Source organism: Nelumbo lutea, chromosome 4 (assembly GCF_056320005.1).
Source record: "Nelumbo lutea isolate HS-2025 chromosome 4, American lotus-T2T, whole genome shotgun sequence".
In the NCBI taxonomy this organism is placed as follows: Eukaryota; Viridiplantae; Streptophyta; class Magnoliopsida; order Proteales; family Nelumbonaceae; genus Nelumbo; species Nelumbo lutea.
In genome coordinates, this window is record NC_142687.1 from 11628760 (window position 1) to 11649954 (window position 21195).

General features: G+C 39.7%; 1 protein-coding gene across 1 annotated transcript in view; it reads right to left on the reverse strand.

Annotated features, from left to right (window-relative positions):
* Nucleotides 1–21195, reverse strand: part of LOC148853919 (E3 ubiquitin-protein ligase SIS3-like) — a 32169-nt gene that overhangs the window by 1830 nt on the left and 9144 nt on the right. Inside the window, exons 7-8 of the mRNA XM_088985483.1 lie at nt 2613–2678; nt 511–630 (exon numbers count right to left, since the gene is read on the reverse strand). Coding sequence (XP_088841609.1) covers nt 511–630; nt 2613–2678 — 186 coding nt within the window. The remainder of the gene's footprint in view (nt 1–510; nt 631–2612; nt 2679–21195) is intronic.

Here is a 21195-nt window from a genome sequence, read left to right on the forward strand (position 1 = left end):
GCACTTACGTTTTCTCGCTTGCTGCCCAACCGTTTTCTTCGCTTCGCTCGGTTGCTTGTTGCTTTCGAGCCTTCGTTTGCTCCAGCGGCTGTTTTTCCTAGATTCTTTCAGATGGCCCTGCTACGCCTGAATGTCACAGCTCCAACCATCTGAATTCTGAAGTAGTGACTAGCAAATAAAATAGAAATCCTTCCTCTCCAAAATTTTGTGGATACCACATGAGTACCAAGCAAGGGATTGTTTCATAGGTTCAAAATATGAAAGATCATTAAGATCCCCCTACCTCTTGGGGTGTTGATCAATTCTCTGATATCAATTACATTTACCTAAGCAATAATAATTGTTAACAAGATTTAACAATAACATTTGCATGATCAAAACAATATCATGCTCTAAATTTGAATTTGGAAGGGCATAAGATTCTGGTGTAACTACTGCAGTCCAGAAGTACGAAAAAATGACAACAATGAAAAAATCACCACTACATGGAAAACCCAGTAATACCCTTACCTGAGGAGCAGTTAAGTAAAGTCCTGGATGATAGGCAGCAGTATCTTGGCCCATCCCTCTCATCTCTTGACCAGCAGCTTCAAATGCCCAGTCAGGTACCCGGATCATGTCAACCAAAACCTGAAATCAGGAGGAATCAAGTTTCTATAATGTGGTCTGCCTTAGAATATGTAAATAAGAAAAATGGAAGGAAATTCACTGTCAAAACAAGAATCAATATAAGGTTCCACAGACCAGTCATAACCAGCAAATCGAAACTTTATTATAGAATTGCATCAGGCCAGGAACAGTCCTGAGAGAATGTTCTATATCATATGGAGAACAGAATCATGATGATTGGATAACCTCAACTAGCCAATAATTAGTCAACCTCAGACGTTCTGAATTTCTATGTATCTATGGTTAGTGAAGGTATGTTATCTTAGAAAGTCAAATTTACGTAAAATCAGAGTCGTATTCCTAATCTATTGAGGTTTATCTTATTCCTAGTCCTTAGCCAACTAAGGTTTGTCCTAAATCGAAGTCCTGGTCCTTAGCCAACCAGGGTTTGTCATACTCCTAGTTTTTTATTAATGGTGTTTCTTGATTAGTTGTGGTAGGAAAATAATAGAAAAGGACTGGCCTCCCCCCCCCCCAAACACGCCCACCCATCTCTGCCTACATAAAAGGCCCTCTCTTTCTCGCATAGTCACATCAGATAATAATGTTAGTTATTAGATACTAACATTGGAGTAGCAATATAATCTTGATGGTGTTGATTCCTTTATAAGGGCCCGACTATGATATGGAAAAGATATGATATCCGAAAAACATCTGACCAATCAACTGGAATCATAAACTTAGTAGTGAATCAGGTGTTATTTATCAAAATTAATGGGTGGGTTTTGATTGGTCAAAACTCCTTCCATACCATATCTTTTCCACATCATAGATTTCCCCCCTTTATAAAGCTATTTAAGTATTGATTCTCCAAGAAGCTATTAGGTGTTGATTCCTGGAGAAGCCTAGGTGTTGATTCCTCGGATTCTTTTTTCTTGTTTGTAGGTTCATCTTGCACCTGTCTTAAAAGGGGTGTCAGTCTTGTGACCTGAGGCTCGTCTTGAGTTGAGGCTTAAGGAAAATACCTTGAGGTTCAATCTTGAGGTTCCACATATACTAGTATGAGACACTTTTTCTTTACACCTTTGAGATGTCTTATGTCAAGGCATGTTTCATGCACTAATTGCAGTTAGGTTCTCATCATGAAATAAAATTAAAGATCACTTCTATGTTTTTTGGACATATGTAATTGTTTAAATATGTATTATTTTTAATACTAATCTGCTTTTCTGGTCCACATTTTACACTTTTGAGATGTCCTGTGTCAAGGAAACATGTTTCATGCACTAATTGCAGCAAGGTTCCAACATGAGATAAAATTAAAGATCACCTCTATGTTTTCTGGGTATATGATAATCGTTTAAATATGTATGATTTTTATCACCAATTTGCTTTTCTAATCCACGTTAGGAATTTTCTAATGGTCTTGAAAGATTTGAAAGAAATTTCATTACCTTGTACAGTTGCACCTTTGTTTATACTCAACCGCATATCTGTAGTCCTTGTTTATATGATAAATGATGACTAATTAAATTGCACATTGTTATCATATAAAAGTTTAGTCCTTTGCTGCACAATTCTACTTCTTCACATCTTAGTCCATGATTTTCCTTGAAACAAAACTTATGAGGCTTAAGCCTTGTGTCAAAAGATTCTGGTGCCATGCCTCATGCTTTTGCTTTTAAAAACATTATCCCACATCATATTTGAATTTTAGAATGGTCAGTAAACCTAGGATTAACTTCACCATCTGTGTGATCTGCCAAGACAAATGAATTTGCCAATTTGGCATCATTTGATTTGCTAATTCTGGGGTACACAGAGCTTATTTACCTCCTTGCCTACTCATGTTTTCACTTTGGGAGGAGGCTGTCATGTGCATATCTTTTGTCACTGTTGTAACATCCATAAATGTACACACCATCTATCTCATATTAATACCATACAAAGTGTCTTTCTTGCCAGCACTTAAAGGTTCAAACAATAGGAATTTGAAAGCTTACACTATATTCTGAAATTGGAATTCCATGTTGAGCACGTTGCAAGTGTGCTTGTCGTCGTGTCAACCACTAGAAAATAAATTCAAACGGTTAGATTCTAACTTGCAAAAAAACCCATTACAACATTATCAAATGTGAGTGTTAAAGGGAAGGAAGAAAAGAACATATTATATATGGAAGAAGAAAACAGTATCAACAATGACAGAAGGATAAAATAATAATATTAATAATAATAGGTGGCTGGGCAATCAAAACGAGGAAAGAAATAGAGGAAACCACGTTTTCTGTGTTATACATTTGGTTTAACAGACCAAGAAAAAAAGGCTACAAGAGATTCCATATAAACTGCATATCATCGGGTTTTTTTTTTTTTGAAGAAGAAGAAGAAGGTGAAGTATAGTATCATTAAATAGACAAAAAACATGTACAATAGGTTGCTATACACAGGGATTTCCACTGCATGCAGGCCTAAATCCCCAAGTCCTGCTTTACAAAATGGTTATCATAAACGAAAAAATGAATCATAATTTCTATCCCTAAATTAAGTGTTCATGGCAAGCCAAGAGAACATTGTTCCCAAAATTTTCTGATACACCATGCCTGTAGAGCTACTTTTGTTGTTGAATGTCTTTGCATTTCTCTCCTGCCAGATGCACCAAAAAACTGCTGCAGGAGCCATGTTCAATGCCAGTTTCCCCCTCTTAGTGAGACCTTCAACTCTCCAGCCCTTCACAAAATCCACCACTGATTCTGGGCAGCAGCTTTGTAGCTCAAACAAATTTCCAACTTTAGACCATATCTAAGAAGAGAATTTACAATGTAGCAGCAAATGGTTGACTGGCTCATTTTTCTCTTCACACAAAACATTAACGGTGGAATTCAGCAGCATACCTTTCCTTTTTTTTTTTTTTTTATCAGCAGCAGCATACCCTTCCTTACCAAGTTCTCCCTAGTAAGGATTCTATTCAAGTAGGCAGTCAGAACAAAAAAGGCTGCCTACCTTTATATGGGCACATTCTTACACCAAACAATCTTCAATGGAATTTGTCTGTTCCTCTGATCTGGAGATGTAGTTGTAGAAAGACTTGACTGAAATTTCCCCAGATTTCTCCCACTTCCAAAATCTTCTATCATTTCTTCTAAATTGAGGAGCCCATACCACATTCTCACTTGCACCTGCATATAGTCTGCCACACAAGTCTCCTTGTCCACTGTCAGCATAAACAGAGCAGGATCAACTTCCCTTCATAGATATGCCTTCCAACCAAGAATCATTCCAAAATTTCACCCAGTGTCCATCTCCAACCTTAAGGGTTCAAACCCTATTCCCTTCAATAAAAGGTCATAAGCTTTCTCAATACCTTTCCAAACAGACACCCATAGGATTGATTTGGCACCCCCAGTTCCCAACCAGAATTTCCATATCCATATTTAGCCACCACCACCCTCCTCCATAAACCTCCTTGATTCTCTCCAAACCTCGAAAACCACTTCCCCAGCATAGCAATATTTAAATTTTTCACTCTTCCCACACCCAAATTTCCCTGATGCTTAGGCTTGCAGATCTTATTCCAACTCACCAAATTAGATTTTTTCTTCTCGTCCCTCCACCCTCTCCATAAAAAATCTCTCATCAACTTCTTTATGACAATTGCCAATCCAGCTGGAATTGGGTACAATGAAAGCAAATGCATAGGAAGGAGGAGTGCACACTTCTCAACAACATAACTTTGCCTCTATAAGGCAAACAGAAATTACGAGAGGAAAAGAAAACCAAAAGAAAGGTGGGCTCTCAGTGAAGAAAGAAGAAGAATCACAAAAATATTACATAAAAATGGATATTTCTATGGCTTATAGCTAGCCTGAAACCAAGGGATATATATATATATATATATATATATTTTTTTTTTTTTTTATTTATATATACACCTCATTCTTTTCTTTTAACTTTCTTCCTATTTAACTCCTGAGCATTCTGTGTACATCTTCCTTCGGGATTTTTTATCAATAACTGATGAATGTCATTAAGATAATGAAATAATGTAATTGTTGAGCAAGAGCAAGAGAAGAGAGGAGAGGAAGAGAGGAAGAGAGGAGAGGAGAGGAGAGAGGACTGAAAGCCCCAAAGAATACTGCAGGCGTGTGCAGTAGATAATATTTATACTAGTCTAGTCATACAACATAAAGATGGGGAAATTACAATAGTACCCTTGTGGTACTAAACCTGTGTACACTCCCCCTCAAGTTGGAGCATAGATATCAATCATGCCCAACTTGTCACAGAGATCATGATGTCTGGAATGGTGTAGCCCCTTTGTAAAGATGTCTGCAAGTTGGTTCTCAGAGCTGACATAGGGAGTACACACTTCGCCTGTGATGACTTTCTCTCTGATAAAATGCTTGTCAACTTCGATGTGTTTTGTTCTATCATGTAGCACTGGATTGGCAGCAATGCTTATAACTGTTTGTTATCACAGAATAGAGTCATAGGTTTGTCCACTGGGAAACCCAACTCACTCAACAAATTCTTTATCCACATGCCTTCAACTACCCCGTGGGCCATAGCACGATATTTAGCTTCAGCACTGGATCTAGCCACCACGTTTTGCTTTTTACTTCTCCATGTAACAAGGTTCCCTCCTATAAAGGTGCAGTAGCCACTAATAGACTTTCTGTCACTTTGAGATCCAACCCAATCTGCATTTGTATAAACTTCAACTTTCAAATGCCTGTGCTTTTGAAATAACAAGCCAGCGCCTGGAAACTTCTTTAAATATTGGAAGATTCTCTCTGCTGCTTCAAGATGAGAGAACCTAGGTGCATGCATTAACTGACTGAGGACACCAACAACATATGCAATGTCTGGGCGAGTCATAGAAAGGTATAACAATCTCCCTACAAGCCTTTGAAACGGTTTCACATCCTTGAGAGGTTCACATTGGTTGTCACCTAATTTATGGTTGGGATCAATGGGAGAGTCAACTGGCTTCACCCCCATCTTTCCGATGTCCTGAAGTAAATCTATGGCATATTTCCTTTGAGAAATGAAGATACCCCTCTTTGATCGGGCAACTTCAATTCCAAGGAAGTATCTGGCAATGTCTGGGCGAGTCATAGAAAGGTATAACAATCTCCCTACAAGCCTCTGAAACGGTTTCACATCCTTGAGAGGTTCACATTGGCTGTCACCTAATTTATGGTTGGGATCAATGGGAGAGTCAACTGGCTTCACCCCCATCTTTCCGGTGTCCTGAAGTAAATATATGGCATATTTCCTTTGAGAAATGAAGATACCCCTCTTTGATCGGGCAACTTCAATTCCAAGGAAGTATCTAGCAGGTCCTAGATCCTTCACTTCAAACTGAGTGGCAAGAAAAAACTTCAACCTCTAAATTTCATCCTTCCAATCACCAGTAACAATTATGTCATCCACATATACAATTAGGGCAGCAATTTTACCTTCTCCTCTTTTCACAAACAGTGTGTGATCTGATTGACATTGCTTGTATCCTTTCTGCCGAACCGCAACATGGAATCTGCTGAACCAAGCTCTTGGTGATTGTTTCAGCCCGTATAAAGACTTCTTCAACTTGCACACTTTCTGTTCATTGCCTTGAGCCAGAAAGCCAAGGGGTTGAATCATGTAAACTTCCTCTTCAAAGTCACCATTCAAGAATGCATTCTTGATGTCATCCCAATACAAATTAGCAGCAAGAGAGAAAAGAACTCTAATGGAGTTCATCTTGGCAACAAGGGCAAAAGTTTCTGCATAATCAAAACTCCGTACACCTGAATAAACCCCTTTGCCACTAAGCGAGCTTTATACCTCTCCACCGTTCCATCAGCCCTATGCTTGACAATGAACACCCATTTACATCCAACTGGAACCTTACCCTTAAGAAGATCAACAAGTTCCCATGTGCCATTTTTATGAAGGGCATTAATTTCTTCCTTCATAGCATTTGTCCATTCAGGAACTGAAAGAGCTTCTGCCACATTCTTGGGGATAGGGACACTGTCAATAGAGGTAAGGAAAGCACGAAATGAGGGTGAAATGTTCTCATAGGAAACAAAGTTGGAAATGGGATGTTTAGTGGTGCACAATCTAACACCTTTCCTGTGAACAATAGGAAGGTCAAGGTCATTAGCAGCAGAGGAATCATTTTCAATAGAATCAGAAACATCATTGGGAGCCAAGTTACCTGAGTGAGTATGATCCTCCCCCGAGGAGTTTGGTGGCACTGGGGGTACATCTCCCAGATTCTCCCAGCTCTTGAATTTGGTTGGCCTTTGCGACGACGAGAAAAGACACGAAAAGGCGAAGGATCAGGAAGAGAAGGGAGCTGAACCAGTTTCTCCTCATGCCTACACTCCCCCTAAGGAGAAACAGGATAAAAAGGCTCATCTTCAAAGAAAGAAACATCCATGGAGACATAGAATTTCCGAGAAACATGATCAAAACAACGGTACCCCTTTTGAGTGAAGGAGTAACCAAGAAATATGCAAGGGATAGCACGAGAATCCAATTTCCCACGAGTGAGTTTTGGACAAAGCACCGACAACCAAATACACGAGGAGGAATAGAAAGAAGGGGAGCCTTAGGAAAGAGAAGCTGATGTGGGGCTTTGTACTCTAACCAACGAAAGGGCATACGATTTATGAGGTAAGTAGAACAAAGAACAGCTTCAAGCCAAAAACGTTTGGGGACATTCATATGAAGTAGTGAACCCCGAGCCACTTCAAGGAGATGTTGGTTCTTCCGTTCAGCCACACCATTTTGTTGTGGTGTGCGGGCACAAGAGCTCCGGTGAAGTGAACCACGCGAAGCAAAGAATTCAGTAAGATCACTATGAAAAAATTCTTTTGCATTGTCTGACTGGAAAATTTGGATTTCAGTCTGAAATTGAGTTAAGACCATCCGCTGAAAATCTTGAATGATTTTTTGTACTTCCTCCCTGGTTCGCATCGGATATACCCAAGTATATCTAGAATAATCATCAATGAGGGTAATGAAATACTTGTGGCCACTCTCAGATGGTAAAGTAACAAGGCCCCATACATCAGAATGAACAATGTGAAAAGGAGATTCAGATTTACTATTTTTCTGAAGAAAATGAGTTCTACAATATTTGCTTAACCGACATGTTTGACAAGAAAAATCAGAAACAAACATTGACTTAAACAGTTCTAGGAATACAACTTTCAAAGACTCAAAAGACAAATGACCATGGCGACAATGCCATAAATAAACTTTACTCTTATAGGACTGACTCATAAAACTCTGTAACATGAAGACTAGCCCTATTCTCTAGCATATAAAGTCCATCAACCATACGTCCCCTACCAATCGTCATCCCCGAGGCCAGATCCTGAATCACACAATGAGAAGGGAAAAAATTCACGGAGCAATTTAAGGAATTAGTAGCACTACCAACAGAGAACAAATTAATGGGAAATTTTGGAACATGAAGGACAACGGAAAGGGTAAGACCAACTAGAAGAGAGAGGGTTCCTTGACCAACTATGGAAGTGTATGATCCATCGGCTAGTCTCACCTTGTCTCTTTCAGAAAGAAGGTGATAGGTTTGAAAGTTAGAGGACGTACCAGTCATGTATTTTGACGCTCCAAAATCAATGATCCATGGAGAGTCAGGGGTGTGAGAAGCAACATTGAAATGTGGCAGGGTTACCTGACGTAGATGCAAATGAGGTTGAGGGAGGAGCATCCATCTGACGAATTACTCTATCATAGAGCTCTAAATGGTCACGGAAGGAATTCATAATATCCTCCCTCGGGTCAGATCCAGTGAGATGTGTCTGAGTCACAGTAGAAATGGGGGGCTGATTCTCCCGAGTAACCATGTTGGCCATGTAGTGTTTCTTTGTACCTTGTTGCCTGGACCTCTTATTCACACCTAAACCTTCTTAATCAGATCTTGAGCCCATTTTGGTTTCCCATGAAGACCCCAACAGGTATCTTTGGTGTGTCGGGGTTTCTAGCAATGAGTGCACCACAATTTGTCATTATCTTCTGTTTTTTTCTGGAGATCTCCTTTCCTGGAAGAAGATTCCACACTAGTAGAGATACCCCCTTTTGCTACCAACACAACTGCATCCCCACCAGGGTTGTTCATCAAATTCCTTATGCTCTCTTCAGATTGTACAAGAGCATAGACTTCCTGAACTGATGGGAGATCCTTAGAGTTGAGAATCTGTACTTTGGTAGATTCATACATAGGATTCAGACCATGTAAGAAGGCAAACACTCTTTGTTGGGAGACAAGTTTCTTGTACATTTTGGCATCCTCATCACACTTCCAATCCACATTCTAGTAATGGTCCAACTCCTAGACAGAAGTCAAGTCAGAGTAATATACTGATAAACATCTCTCCCCCTGTCTACAAGTAGATGATGTTGCCTGCAGTTGATAAATCTTCGCATAGTGTCACAATTCTGAATATGTAGATTTTGCTTGTTCCCAGATCTCATTTGCAGTTTCAGCCCACATGAAATTCTTCCTTATTTGAGGTTGCATGGAGACCAAGAGCCAAGACATAACCATACCATTCTCCTGATTCCATCTATCATATTCAGCACTCCCAGAGGGTGGTTCTTTGATTCTCCCATTAATATAGCCTATCTTCCCCCTTGAAGTGATGTATAATTTGATCCCTCTTGACCACTCTAGGTAATTTAAACCATCAAGAGGGACAACAACCATAGGAAATGATAGGTCACCCCCACCCATTCCATTCAGCATTGAGGAAACTCCAGATGTGGCTGAATCTTCACTACCCATGATTTCGGGTTTAAGAAAAAAAACAGCAGCAACCAAAGGAGTACTGACGTACAGGGTTGTTACAGAAACAGGTCCTATTGACCTCCAGTCCACAAAAGAAAGAACACTTGCTATCTCAGCGCAGCAACAGGTCCTTCTGACCTACGATTTCACTGGGAGCAAAGACTGAACACTACCGTTGCAGTACTTGAACAGGTATGTATGACCTACGATTTAGTAGGAATCCAAAAAACCAACACTGCAGTTGCAGTACATAACCAGGTATGTATGTCCAACGATTTTACAGAGGTCATATGACCCCCCAACAGAATGGAAAACATATAAGGTGAAGTTCACCACACACCTAATCGGCAGACTTGGTAGCCGAACAGTCAATCAACAGGGTAGCCGAACAGTCAATCAACAGGGTAGCCGAACAGTCAATCAATGAGATCAATACAACACCAACTCTTTGAACATCAGAAGATAGCCTCTCTGTAAACCAAACCTTCCCCTACAAACCTCAAATGATAGCCTCTCTACAGTCGAACAGACAATGGATACAACTTCTGAGCTGGAAGATGAAAAGTCTCTATAACTAGAACCCTTTTTCTGTGCTGGAAGATGAAAAATCAGGCAGGCATCTTCTTGCATAAGGTCGAACTGAACACAACAAATTAGCAGTTCGATGGATACAGCACTGGGAGATGAAGAGACTATCTGCTCGACATTGACCACAACAGCTTTGCTTGACACCACCCTTCAGGCCTGGACGACTTGCTCTGATACCATGTTGAGCAAGAGCAAGAGGAGAGAGGAGAGGAGGAAGAGAGGAAGAGAGGAGAGGCGAGAGGACTGAAAGCCCCAAAGAATACTGCAAGCGTGTGCAGTAGATATTATTTATACTAGTCTAGTCGTACAACATAAAGATGGGAAAATTACAACAGTACCCTTGCGGTACTAAACCTGTGTACAATAACATCTGTCAACAGTAATAAAATACAAGGTTTAACAGGCTTAGTGCCATTCCTTAAGGTGAACTAGTGAGCCAGCCCCACTGCTACTTCCCCGGATACAAAAAAGGTCCTCATTCAGATATATGATCCTAACAAGGGAGAAGAACCCTAATACAGAGAATGTCTATTGGCTCTCTCTGTTGACAAAGCAATAGCAAGGGAATTGATTGACCTAAGAATCCAGCTGAAAGAAGCACTAATCTTACAACCAATAAATCATCTTCTCCAATCAAATATTTCATCCTTAATGGACCAAACCTTCTCCTATCCACCTAATTGTTACTTCTGAATCTCCCTCTTGCTTCATGACTTTGAAGCTAAATAAGCCCCTTCTCAACATTACTTGGCCCCATTAAAGTGAAAAAGAAGAGGAAGAGCACTTGGACAAAAGAAGTTACCAATCATCTAGAATCTACTCAATACTTGCTCTTCAACAACAATCTTACCATTTTTAGTATGTTTTGTTCTAGACATTTACAGTAATTTTCTGATTTACTATTCATAGTAACCATTCTTAACATTTCTAGTCATGACTATATTTGAATAACATGCACCTAGGAATGTTACTTTTTCTTTGGGAGTGAAAATTACATTCTGTTTTAGGGTCAAAGTAGTATTTTTCTTTGTCTAGGAACACATCAAATGGAATTAGGAGTCTTAACTTAAAATTCTTTTCACTCAAGAAGAGAAAACTTTGCTATCCTTCATCACATCAGAGTCGGAGCATATTTAGAACATACCAATCATAAGTTTTATTCAGACAGCATATTGATCACTTAAGTCTCTATAGTCTATATAAATGGATCAATATGAGATTAAAGTCCAGATGATACTCCTTTTTGGGATTTATTCCAAAAAGGAAAAAAACAGGAAAGGATACGATCTCGATAAGATATCAGAGGCAGAAGAATGCCCAATAAGCGCCCAAATTCACCTCCATTTAGAGACTACTCTCCCCAATAATACTGAATTAATCAAGAAGCTACAAACAAAACCCCCATCCCATCAAGGCTCCCTCTCCCCATAGACCCCTACCAGATTAAATTTTACAATCAGCTAATGGATGGAATCTTTTCAACGGTAATTTTTAGGGGGTTAAATGTATTTAGATGTTGAGTTCTAAGCATGTGCACCAAAAAGTTGAAAATAAGGGTAGAAATATGCACATCTCATCATTTTGCCACCAAGGTGTTCATAAAATAATTTGTTATAAGTTTTTTTCTTGCTTTTAATTTGGAACTATTTCATAAATATATTGACAATTGGCGGACAATGAATTTTCTCCATATGGAGATGCCTAATCTGTCTGCGTTATATAGCATCTGAGAATAGAGAAATGCTATTCTCAAACTAATATGACATAGAAGGATGGCTCATTTGGCTGCTACACAGAATACTTCAAGCACTTTGCTATTCCTTGGAGATGGAGATGCTTAATACACAAGAAATCCACAAAACACAATTCTGTCAGAATCAGTTGCTTTCTTGCTTTCTTGTTTTCAAATTTGAAACCTCAACAAGATCTTGGTTGCAATAGGTTTTATCTTATATAACTCCAGACTTCCCTAGGGTTGGCATGTCATGCCCTTTGGGTAGATTGGAAAGGCCATACAGAGACATCTATCATGACAGTATTGATATAAGGAATAGCTCATTGGTCTCCAACAGTTCACTATTTGATTCCTTGTCTAGGAAGAAGTAGGAGATTGCAAGATCCAAGAATTGATGACACTGATGAAATACTAGTTCTTGACCCCTTAATGGCAAGGCCTAATAAATTTTAGCAATTAATTGGATTGGTGATCTGGGTACAATATAGTATTTGTGGTGTCTTTTGAGTCCGGAGATAGGTGGGAAGACGTAATAGTAATAGAGCTGAAGCTCTATCTCTAATTTTGTCAACTTGCTATAGGATATCTAACATGCTCGTTCCCTTAACCTCCAGGGACATTGGACAAGGAGGAGAACACAAAAATGGCCATACATTTAAGGTTACATCAATATAAAGTGCCTTGGATGTTTTTGCACAATTTTTGAAGCCCATGCATCCAGATTGAAGTATTGAACAACTTGTTTTATAAGGCCCAATATTAGCTCAATATTTGTTAAATCATCATAGTAGAGTGAGTACTAGGGTCGAATTATTCTGTGGAACATCTCTCTAGAGAAGATGGTTTATGAACTTGGTGGTGTAATAATTTTGGTTGCAATCCTTAAGAAGTGTTCACTATTGCATATTTATTCCTTTTTGTTTTCTTGGTAAAGAGGCAGTATGATCCCAGAATAGTGAGAGGAGAAGAAGGAGAAGAGAGAAGAGAGAAAAGAAAAAAAGAGATAGGAGAGAAAAAAGTCAGTTGGTGGCGCCAGCCTTTTTAATATTTATACTAGAGCGACCATTCAAAAGATAAAAAGTATGTGGCCTTGCGGCAATAAACTGAAATAAATCATCGTTCCGCAAGTGATGCAAGCCTTTTGTAAATATATCTACAAGTTGCTCCTTAGAACTAACATATGGGGTGCACACTTACCCATTAACAATTTTCTCTCTAATAAAGTGTTTACCAACCTCTACATGTTTAGTTCTATCATGAAGAACTGGGTTGGCTGCAATATTGATGGCAGCCTTGTTATTACAATACAAGGACATAGCGCTATCAACAGGAAAACCCAGTTCGCTCAACAAATTCTTTTATCTACATAGCTTCAGCCACCCCATGAGACATTGCTCTATACTCGGCTTCAGCACTAGACCTAGCCACCACGCTTTGTTTCTTGCTTCTCCATGTGACTAGATTTCCTCCCACAAAGGAACAATTCCCACTAGAGGACTTTCTGTCATCAACTGATCTAGCCTAATCAGCATCTGTATACACTTTAATCTTCATATGACCATTCTTTTGGAATAATAAACCAGCTCCTGGAAACTTCTTTAGATATCTAAGGATTCTCTCTGCTGCCTCCAAGTGTGTGGTTTTAGGAGCATGCATGAACTAACTAAGAACACCCACTGCATAAGCAATGTCTGGACTGGTCATGGACAAGTACAGGAGCCTCCCCACAAGTCTCTGGAATTGTTTTACATCCTTGACAACTTCGCCACAACAATCACCCAGTTTGTGATTTGGATCGATGGGAGAGTTAGTTGGCTTCACCCCTAATTTTCCCAAATCTTGTAACAAATCTAGGATGCATTTCCTTTGAGAAATGAAGACCCCCTTTTGTGAGCGGACCACTTCAATTCCAAGGAAATACCGAAGGGGACCTAGATCCTTCGCCTCAAATTGAGTGGCTAAGAAATCCTTTAGCCTCTGAATTTCAACCTTCCAGTCACCTGTGATCACTATGTCATCAACATACATTATCAAGACTGCAATCTTTCCTTCCCCCCTTTTCACAAATAGAGTATGGTTAGTTTGACGTTTGTAGCCAATCCGTTGTATAGCCAGATGAAACTTGTTGAACCAAGCTCTTGGTGATTGTTTTAGACCATACATAGACTTTATTAGCCTGCACACTTTCTGCTCTTTGCCTAGGGCACTAAATCTAGGAGGTTGTACCATGTACACCTCTTCCTCAAGGTCTCCATTCAGGAAGGCGTTTTTGAAAATAACTCAAATGGAATTCATCTCGGCTACTGGAGCAAAAGTCTCGGCATAATCTACACCGTATACTTGGGCAAACCCTTTTCCCACCAACCTAGCCTTGTACCTTTCTATTGTGCCATCAGCCTTGTGCTTCACTATGAACACCCACTTGCACCCTACCGATTCCTTACCCTTAGAAAGATCCACTAACTCCCACGTACCATTTTTATGTAGGGCATTTATCTCTTCTTTCATTGCATCTATCCATTCAAGTACCAAGAGAGCTTCTACCACATTTTTAGGATAGGAACATTGTCAATGAAAGAAATGAAAGCACGAAAAGAGGGTGGTATGTTCTCATAGGAAACAAAATGGGAAATAGGATGCTTGGTGGTACAAGACCTAACTCCCTTCACTTTTTCAATGGGGATGTCTAGGTCATCAATAGCAAGGGGATCAGAAACATCAACAGGAATGATAGTACCTGGTTGGATATGATCTGTCCCCGGTGAATCTGATGATGTTGGCGGTATAGTTTCAAGTTGCTCCACAGCTCTTCAATTTAGTTGGCCCTTGCGACGACAAAAAACACAGGAAGGAAGGGGGAGGACCTGAACTGGTTTCTCCTCCACCTTACTCTCCCCCTAAGGAGAAACCGGGACAAAAGGGTCACTTTCAAAGAAAGACACATCTATAGAGACATAGTATTTCTTGGAAACGGGGTCAAAGCATCGATAACCTTTCTAGGAAGAACGATAACCCAAGAATACACAAGGAATGGTACGAGGATCAAGTTTACCACGAGTAGGAGATAGGTCCTGGACGAAACAACGGCAACCAAACACACGGATAGGAATAGAGAAGAGGGGAGCCATGGGAAATAGAAGCTAATGGGGGTCTTTGTACCCTAACAAGCAAGATGGCATACGGTTGATGAGATAGGCAACACACAACACAACGTCCAACCAAAAACGTTTAGAAACATTCATGTGTACGAGTAACCCACAAGCAACTTCAAGGAGGTGGTGATTTTTTCTTTCAGCAACACCATTCTATTGGAGGGTTCTAGCACAAGAGTTGTGATTTATGGATCCACATGAAACAAAAAACTCTGTGAGATCACTATGAAAATATTTTTTGGCATTGTCTTATTGGAAAATTTGGATTTCCGTTTGAAACCGAGTGAATATCAAGCGTTGGAAATCCTTAATGATTTTTGGTACTTCATCTCTGGACCGCATAAGATACACCCATGTATATCGGGAGTAGTCATCAATAAGTTTAATGAAATACTTAAAGCCAGACTCGAATGTTAAAATAACAGGGCCCCAAACATCAAAATAAACAATTTGGAAAGGAAATTCAGATTTATTATTTCTTGAAGTAAAATGATTTCTAGAATGTTTGCTCAACTAACAAGTTTGACATGTGAAATCCGACACTAACACTGATTTAAATAAATCTGGTAATAAAACTTTCAATGATTCAAAAGATAAATGACCCAAACGAATGTGCCATAAATGGACTTGACTCTTACTAGACAGAATCTTAAACTCAATAGCCACAAGACTAGCTTTCTTCTCCAGCATGTAAAGACCATCTACCATACGACCTCTACTAATCATCTTCCCCGAGGCCAAATCTTGTATCATACAAGAGAAAGGAAAAAAAACGTTATTGAGCAATTTAACTAATTTGTTATACTACTAACATAAAACAAATTTATGGGCAATTTAGGAACATGTAGAACATCAGAAAGGGTGAGTCCAAGAGAAAGGGAGATGGTTCCTTGACCAGCTGTGGTGAATAAAGAACAATCAGCAAGTCTCACCTTATCCCGACCAAATAATAGATGATAAGATTGAAAACAATTGGACTTACTCATCATATGGTTCAAGGCTCTAGAATCTATTATCCAAGGAGAGTTTGAGGAATGAGAAGTCACATAGAAAGTTGTGGCAGAACTACTGTTACCTGATGTAGATGCAAAGGAAGTCAAGGGGGGAGAAGCAGAATCCATTTGATGGATTGCCCTACCATACAGCTCTAAATGCTCACAAAAAGAATTAATGATATCTTCCCTGGGATCAATCACGGAACGACACATAGTAGTGGTAGATGATTGAGGCTCTTGAGAGGCTAAGTTTGTTGCATTAAACTTCCTCTGACCTTGTTGTCTTGGCTTCTTATTCTGGTCTGGCTTTTTACTCAACTCGTGAGCCCACTTTGGCCTCCCATGAAGCTCCCAACATGTCTCCCGAGTATGTCTAGATTTCTAACAATGTGTGCACCATAGTTTATCTTTGTCATCAACTTTCTTCTGTAAGTCGCTCTTCGCGAAGGAATTACCACCACCCATAGTAACACTCCCTTTAGCTACTAATGCAATCTACTCTCCCTCAGGATTATTCATCGCATTCTGTCTGCTCTCTTCTAACTGTACTAGAGCATATACTTCTTGCATTGATGGGAGATCTTTACTCCCCAATATCTGAACCCTAATAGTTTCATATGGGGAATTCAGCCCTAAGAGGAAGGCAAATACTCGTTGTTGGGAAACCAAAGACTTATATGCTTTGGCATCTACATCACATTTCCAACCTATATTCTGATAGTGATCTAGTTCCTTCCAAATAGAAGTCAAGTCTGAATAGTAGACGAAGAGACTCCTCTCCCCCTACTTACAAGTTGAGGAGGTAGCCTACAACTGATATATTTTGGCATAATGTCGTTGTTCTGAATATGTAGATTTAGCTTGCTCCAATATCTCACGAGCTGTTTCTGCCCACATGAAGGTCTTTCTCACTTGTGGCAGCATAGACAATAACAGCCATGACATCACCATATTGTTTTCCTGGTCCCACCTATCATGTTCCACGCCTCCAGACTGGGGTTCTCTGATTCTACCATTGATATACCCCACTTTTTTCCCTTGCAGTTATATAGAGCTTGATTCCCCTTGACCATTCTAAGTAATTGAGGCCATCAAAGGGAATGACAGCCATGGGAAAACTCATGTCAAAACCTCACTCATCCCACTCTGACTAGAGGTCACACCGGACATACTAGAATCCTCAGAAGACATAGAACTTGATTTCGGTTCAGTCACAATCCAGTCAGAGAACAAGCTCTCGGTTCAGTTCAGAATCAGAGTTCAGTCAAAAAAGGTTGAAGTTTTAGTTCAGCCATAGTTCTGGGCACAAAAAACTTGTTCTCACACAGAATAATAAAAACTGATCACACACCATTACTTGTTCTCAGATTTCAACCCTACTAAACCAGTTCAGATGTGCAAAACCATTCAAAAAACAGGTCTGACCAGTCCCTCCAGCAATAACCCATCAACTTTCCACACAACAATTTAGGTTCTAATATGAACTGAAGAAAAAAAAAAAAGCTGCTGTCTCAGCAGTTACAGAACTGCAGACCTGAACAGCCCACCTTTCAGGGCATAAGAAGGATCACTCGATCCACATATATTGAGAGAAAGCACGCTCACACCAGCTACAGGTCATTAGACCCACATAACCCACTCACCTAGGTGCAAAAGGATCAGTTTGATCCACAAAGCTGAGGAAGAAAGGAGAAAAAACCTCACAGCATTCAGCTTCCCTCCCCTTGATGATTTCTGGGCTCACGACCAAGAGAGAAGAGGAAAAAATATACAGCAAGCTCCCTTACACATCCACCAGAAACCTCTTTCCTTTGATTCGATCACCACTAGACAAAAAAAGTAGTTGGAGGATGAAACACAAAGATCGCCCAGCTCCTAAGATTAGATCTGTTGCTCTGATACTATGTTTTCCTGGTAAAGAGGCAGTATGATCCCAGAATAGTAAGAGGAGAAGGAGAAGAGAGAAAGAAAAAGAGATTGGGGAGAAAAAAGTCAGCTGGCGGTGCCAGCCTTTTTAATATTTATACTAGGGTGACCATTCAAAAGATAAAAAGAAGTATAATTACATATGTGCCCTTGTGGCACTAAACTGAAATAAAACTAAGTTATTCCCCAAAATAACTCCTCCCTGTCACCTGCCCACCCCTTGCTTGGGTAAAGTGTCTGCCAAATTGTTTGCTTCTTGCTTGTCCATTGGAAGCTAGTATTTAGTTCTGGTGCCAGCTTCTTATTTCTCTCAGCAATTGTCAATACTGCCATGGATCTCAGCTGTTTTAAAGTAGGCAGCTAATCAATATGGATGAGTCTCTTTCCACCAAGAAATCCCTATAATTGTCTTTCCTAATTTCAACCCATAAACCTTGATATACCACAAACAGTTCTTCCCTTGGTGATTTCCCATGATTCCATGACTGGGGACTGAGTAATCTATTACCATCTCTAAATGCTCCGCCAATACCTGATCTTCCCGTTGCATGTTTGTTCTTGATCGGCCTTGGTTGTATCCTTTTGGTCATGTAATAGTTGTGGTTGTTTATCCTTTTTTAACTTATTTAATATAGCAATTAATTGCAAACTAAATCTAGTGTGGTCAACCATAATGGTACTATGTTTGGTCTGTTTGGCTTAAAGTTAAGTTGAACTTGGGCTTGTATTAATACCTTACGTTTAGTCCAGTAATGGTTGACAAATTCTTAGGTTGAGCTCATTGGCACCAGAAAAAATATCCAGCCTACCCAAGTTGTACAGACGGGGGGCAGGTGACTTGACCATCAAAAGTGTATCAGGAGCAAAATTGCTCTAAAAAACAGCCAAAAATTTTAAAAAAAAAAAAAGCAAAAATTTAAGAAGTATACCGGAGGTGACAACCCTTGTTTTTCCTTGCCGACCTTCAAACTTGGACCATCTCCTAGAAGTTCTTAGATTTACTGTTCTTTTTCTTTTTCTTTACTGTCACCCACTATTGGGACATTGTTTTCGTTTGGAAGGTCATTCTCAACCAGATCCTCACTAGATCCTCACTATTGTGGTTAACCGTCTTCACACGAGTGTTTGCAACTCCTGTAATCAATGTTTGATTCGCTTCGAGGTAACTCCACACTCTTAAAGTTTTTGTGAAAAGCTAAAGAGATCTTGCTATCGTTCATTAATTCAAAACCCCATGTCACCCAAGCTCTATTGATTTACTATGGCAACAAAGGAATTCTGCCTTTCATCATCTTCAACTTCACGTTCCTTCTTAGATTCCATATCAGAATTTTGTCGAACGCCATTCCAACATCCTTCTGAGCCATATTTGGATCCAGCACGGACAGAGATGCCTGGATCAAAGTTGTTTCATCTTCTGTAGAATTGCAAACCTTTTCAAACAAAACATCAAACACCTTTTGCTCTAAATCCTTGACCCATAGGTTACTTTAAAGCTAATTTCACTTCTGGGATTTTGCCTTCTGCCACCGCTTTCTTTACTGGTACCGCCACCATACCTATAACACAGACAATATCATAGCAACCCAGAACGATCATCAATATTAGTCATTTGGCTTCCTTCTTGATTCTCATCTACAATAGCCAAAATATTAATAGGTTCCACAGCATACACTGGGATCGAAACAAAGTTTACACCCACTGGAACCTCACTCCCAATATTCTGAAGTACTTGTTTAACCTTCTTCCCCACTTCTTTAACTGGAGAGATATCAGATCCATTATTTTTCAAAGGTTATTTGGTCAAAGGATCCTTGTGAGAAGGACCAACCACTTCTCGTTTAGCCTTTGCCCTTCACTCACTTTCTTCATGCCCATGCTTAATGCAGAAGGTGCAATACTTTGGCATATCTTCATAAGCAATCTTATACCAATAACTTGAAATTAAACTTCGATGGGAGTAGTCAAGGCAACCCAGGCCCAGCTGGAATAGGAGGGGTCATCAAAGACAAGGAAGGAAACTTAAGAGCACTCTTCTCAGGACCAGTGGGGAATGGAGACTCCTTAACGGCAGAATTGTACGCAGCCCTACAAGGTGTACAGATTGCAAGAGAGTTAGGATTGGAAAATTTGGTGATAGAAGGGGACTCCAAGGTGGTGGTGGGTTGGCTAAAAAACCCAGATTCAGTGATCTGGGTTTACAGAAATGAATTGAAGAAATTCAAATGGTTAACTCAGCAAATGGAGGTAATTATACAGTGGGTGGGGAGAGAGGCAAATGCTTTTGCTGATTCTCCAGCTAAACAGGGGGTAACTAGGGAACAGTTGTACTGGGCCCAATTGTAACTTTATGAGGCTTCTGTATCAATGAGTGAGGCTGCACCTCACGCCTCATATTGGGGTGCTTGTAACTAACTATTTATCATTCGCTTCTAATAAAATCAATTGAATTTTATCTATCAAAAATAAAATCTTATACCAATAACCATCTTTTCCCATGCCGATCCGAACCCTAGAAGGTTTCGGTTTTAACAGATCCAATCCCACACATACACGAGCAATAGTTATGCACATGAGTATGGAAGCTGCTACATCAATCTTTAGAACCCCACCCACAGTGTACGCAATCAACTTCAGAAACATCTCATTATAGAGATTGGTAGCAGAGGGAAGCTGATCCACGCAGGTAACATCAAGGGCTCCCAACCCAACTCTAAGTCAGGCATCCATTTAAGGAAACAAAAGAGGAAATCTTTAATCGTGATTGCCTCCCGCAACCAAACTCTCAAAATCTCATATTCATCCTCAAACCGAAGAACATGTCAGGGTCAAGTGAAGAGTGCCAATAAAAAAGTCCCACCAAGGCAGAAAATGTGCTAAAGAGAGATCAATCTCAGCCTTTAAGAAAAAGATAGCCAAATCACTTCCTGAGAGAGAAAGGAGGTTTCAAAGGAATATTGACCTAAGGAGGATTAAGAGGACTTGAAAAAGGAGTTGAAAAAGCATTCACAACTGCAATAAATGAGGGTTTCTGAGCTTGGGAACCTAGCGGCTCTCCCATCTTCATAACCCTAGTTCAACATGATCTTTTCGGGCTTAGTAGCTATAACTTTCTGATATTATATGGAGGGCCTAAAACAGCTGCTTAGTGTTTTGATTTTAAAATTTTAGATAGATAAAACAAATGAAGAATGGATTAAATAGAGCTTCCTGATACATGGGACTGTAGCTTGAAGCAATTTGTTTAATGTTTAAATTGATGAGCTTTAGATATGTCAAACAAATTAAGTTGCATGAGCCTCACATAGCAAACCTGAAGCTGGTTTGAAACTAGGATTGATAGACATGAATTCAAATTTCTGTGTACTAGAAGTAAGGCTAGTTGAA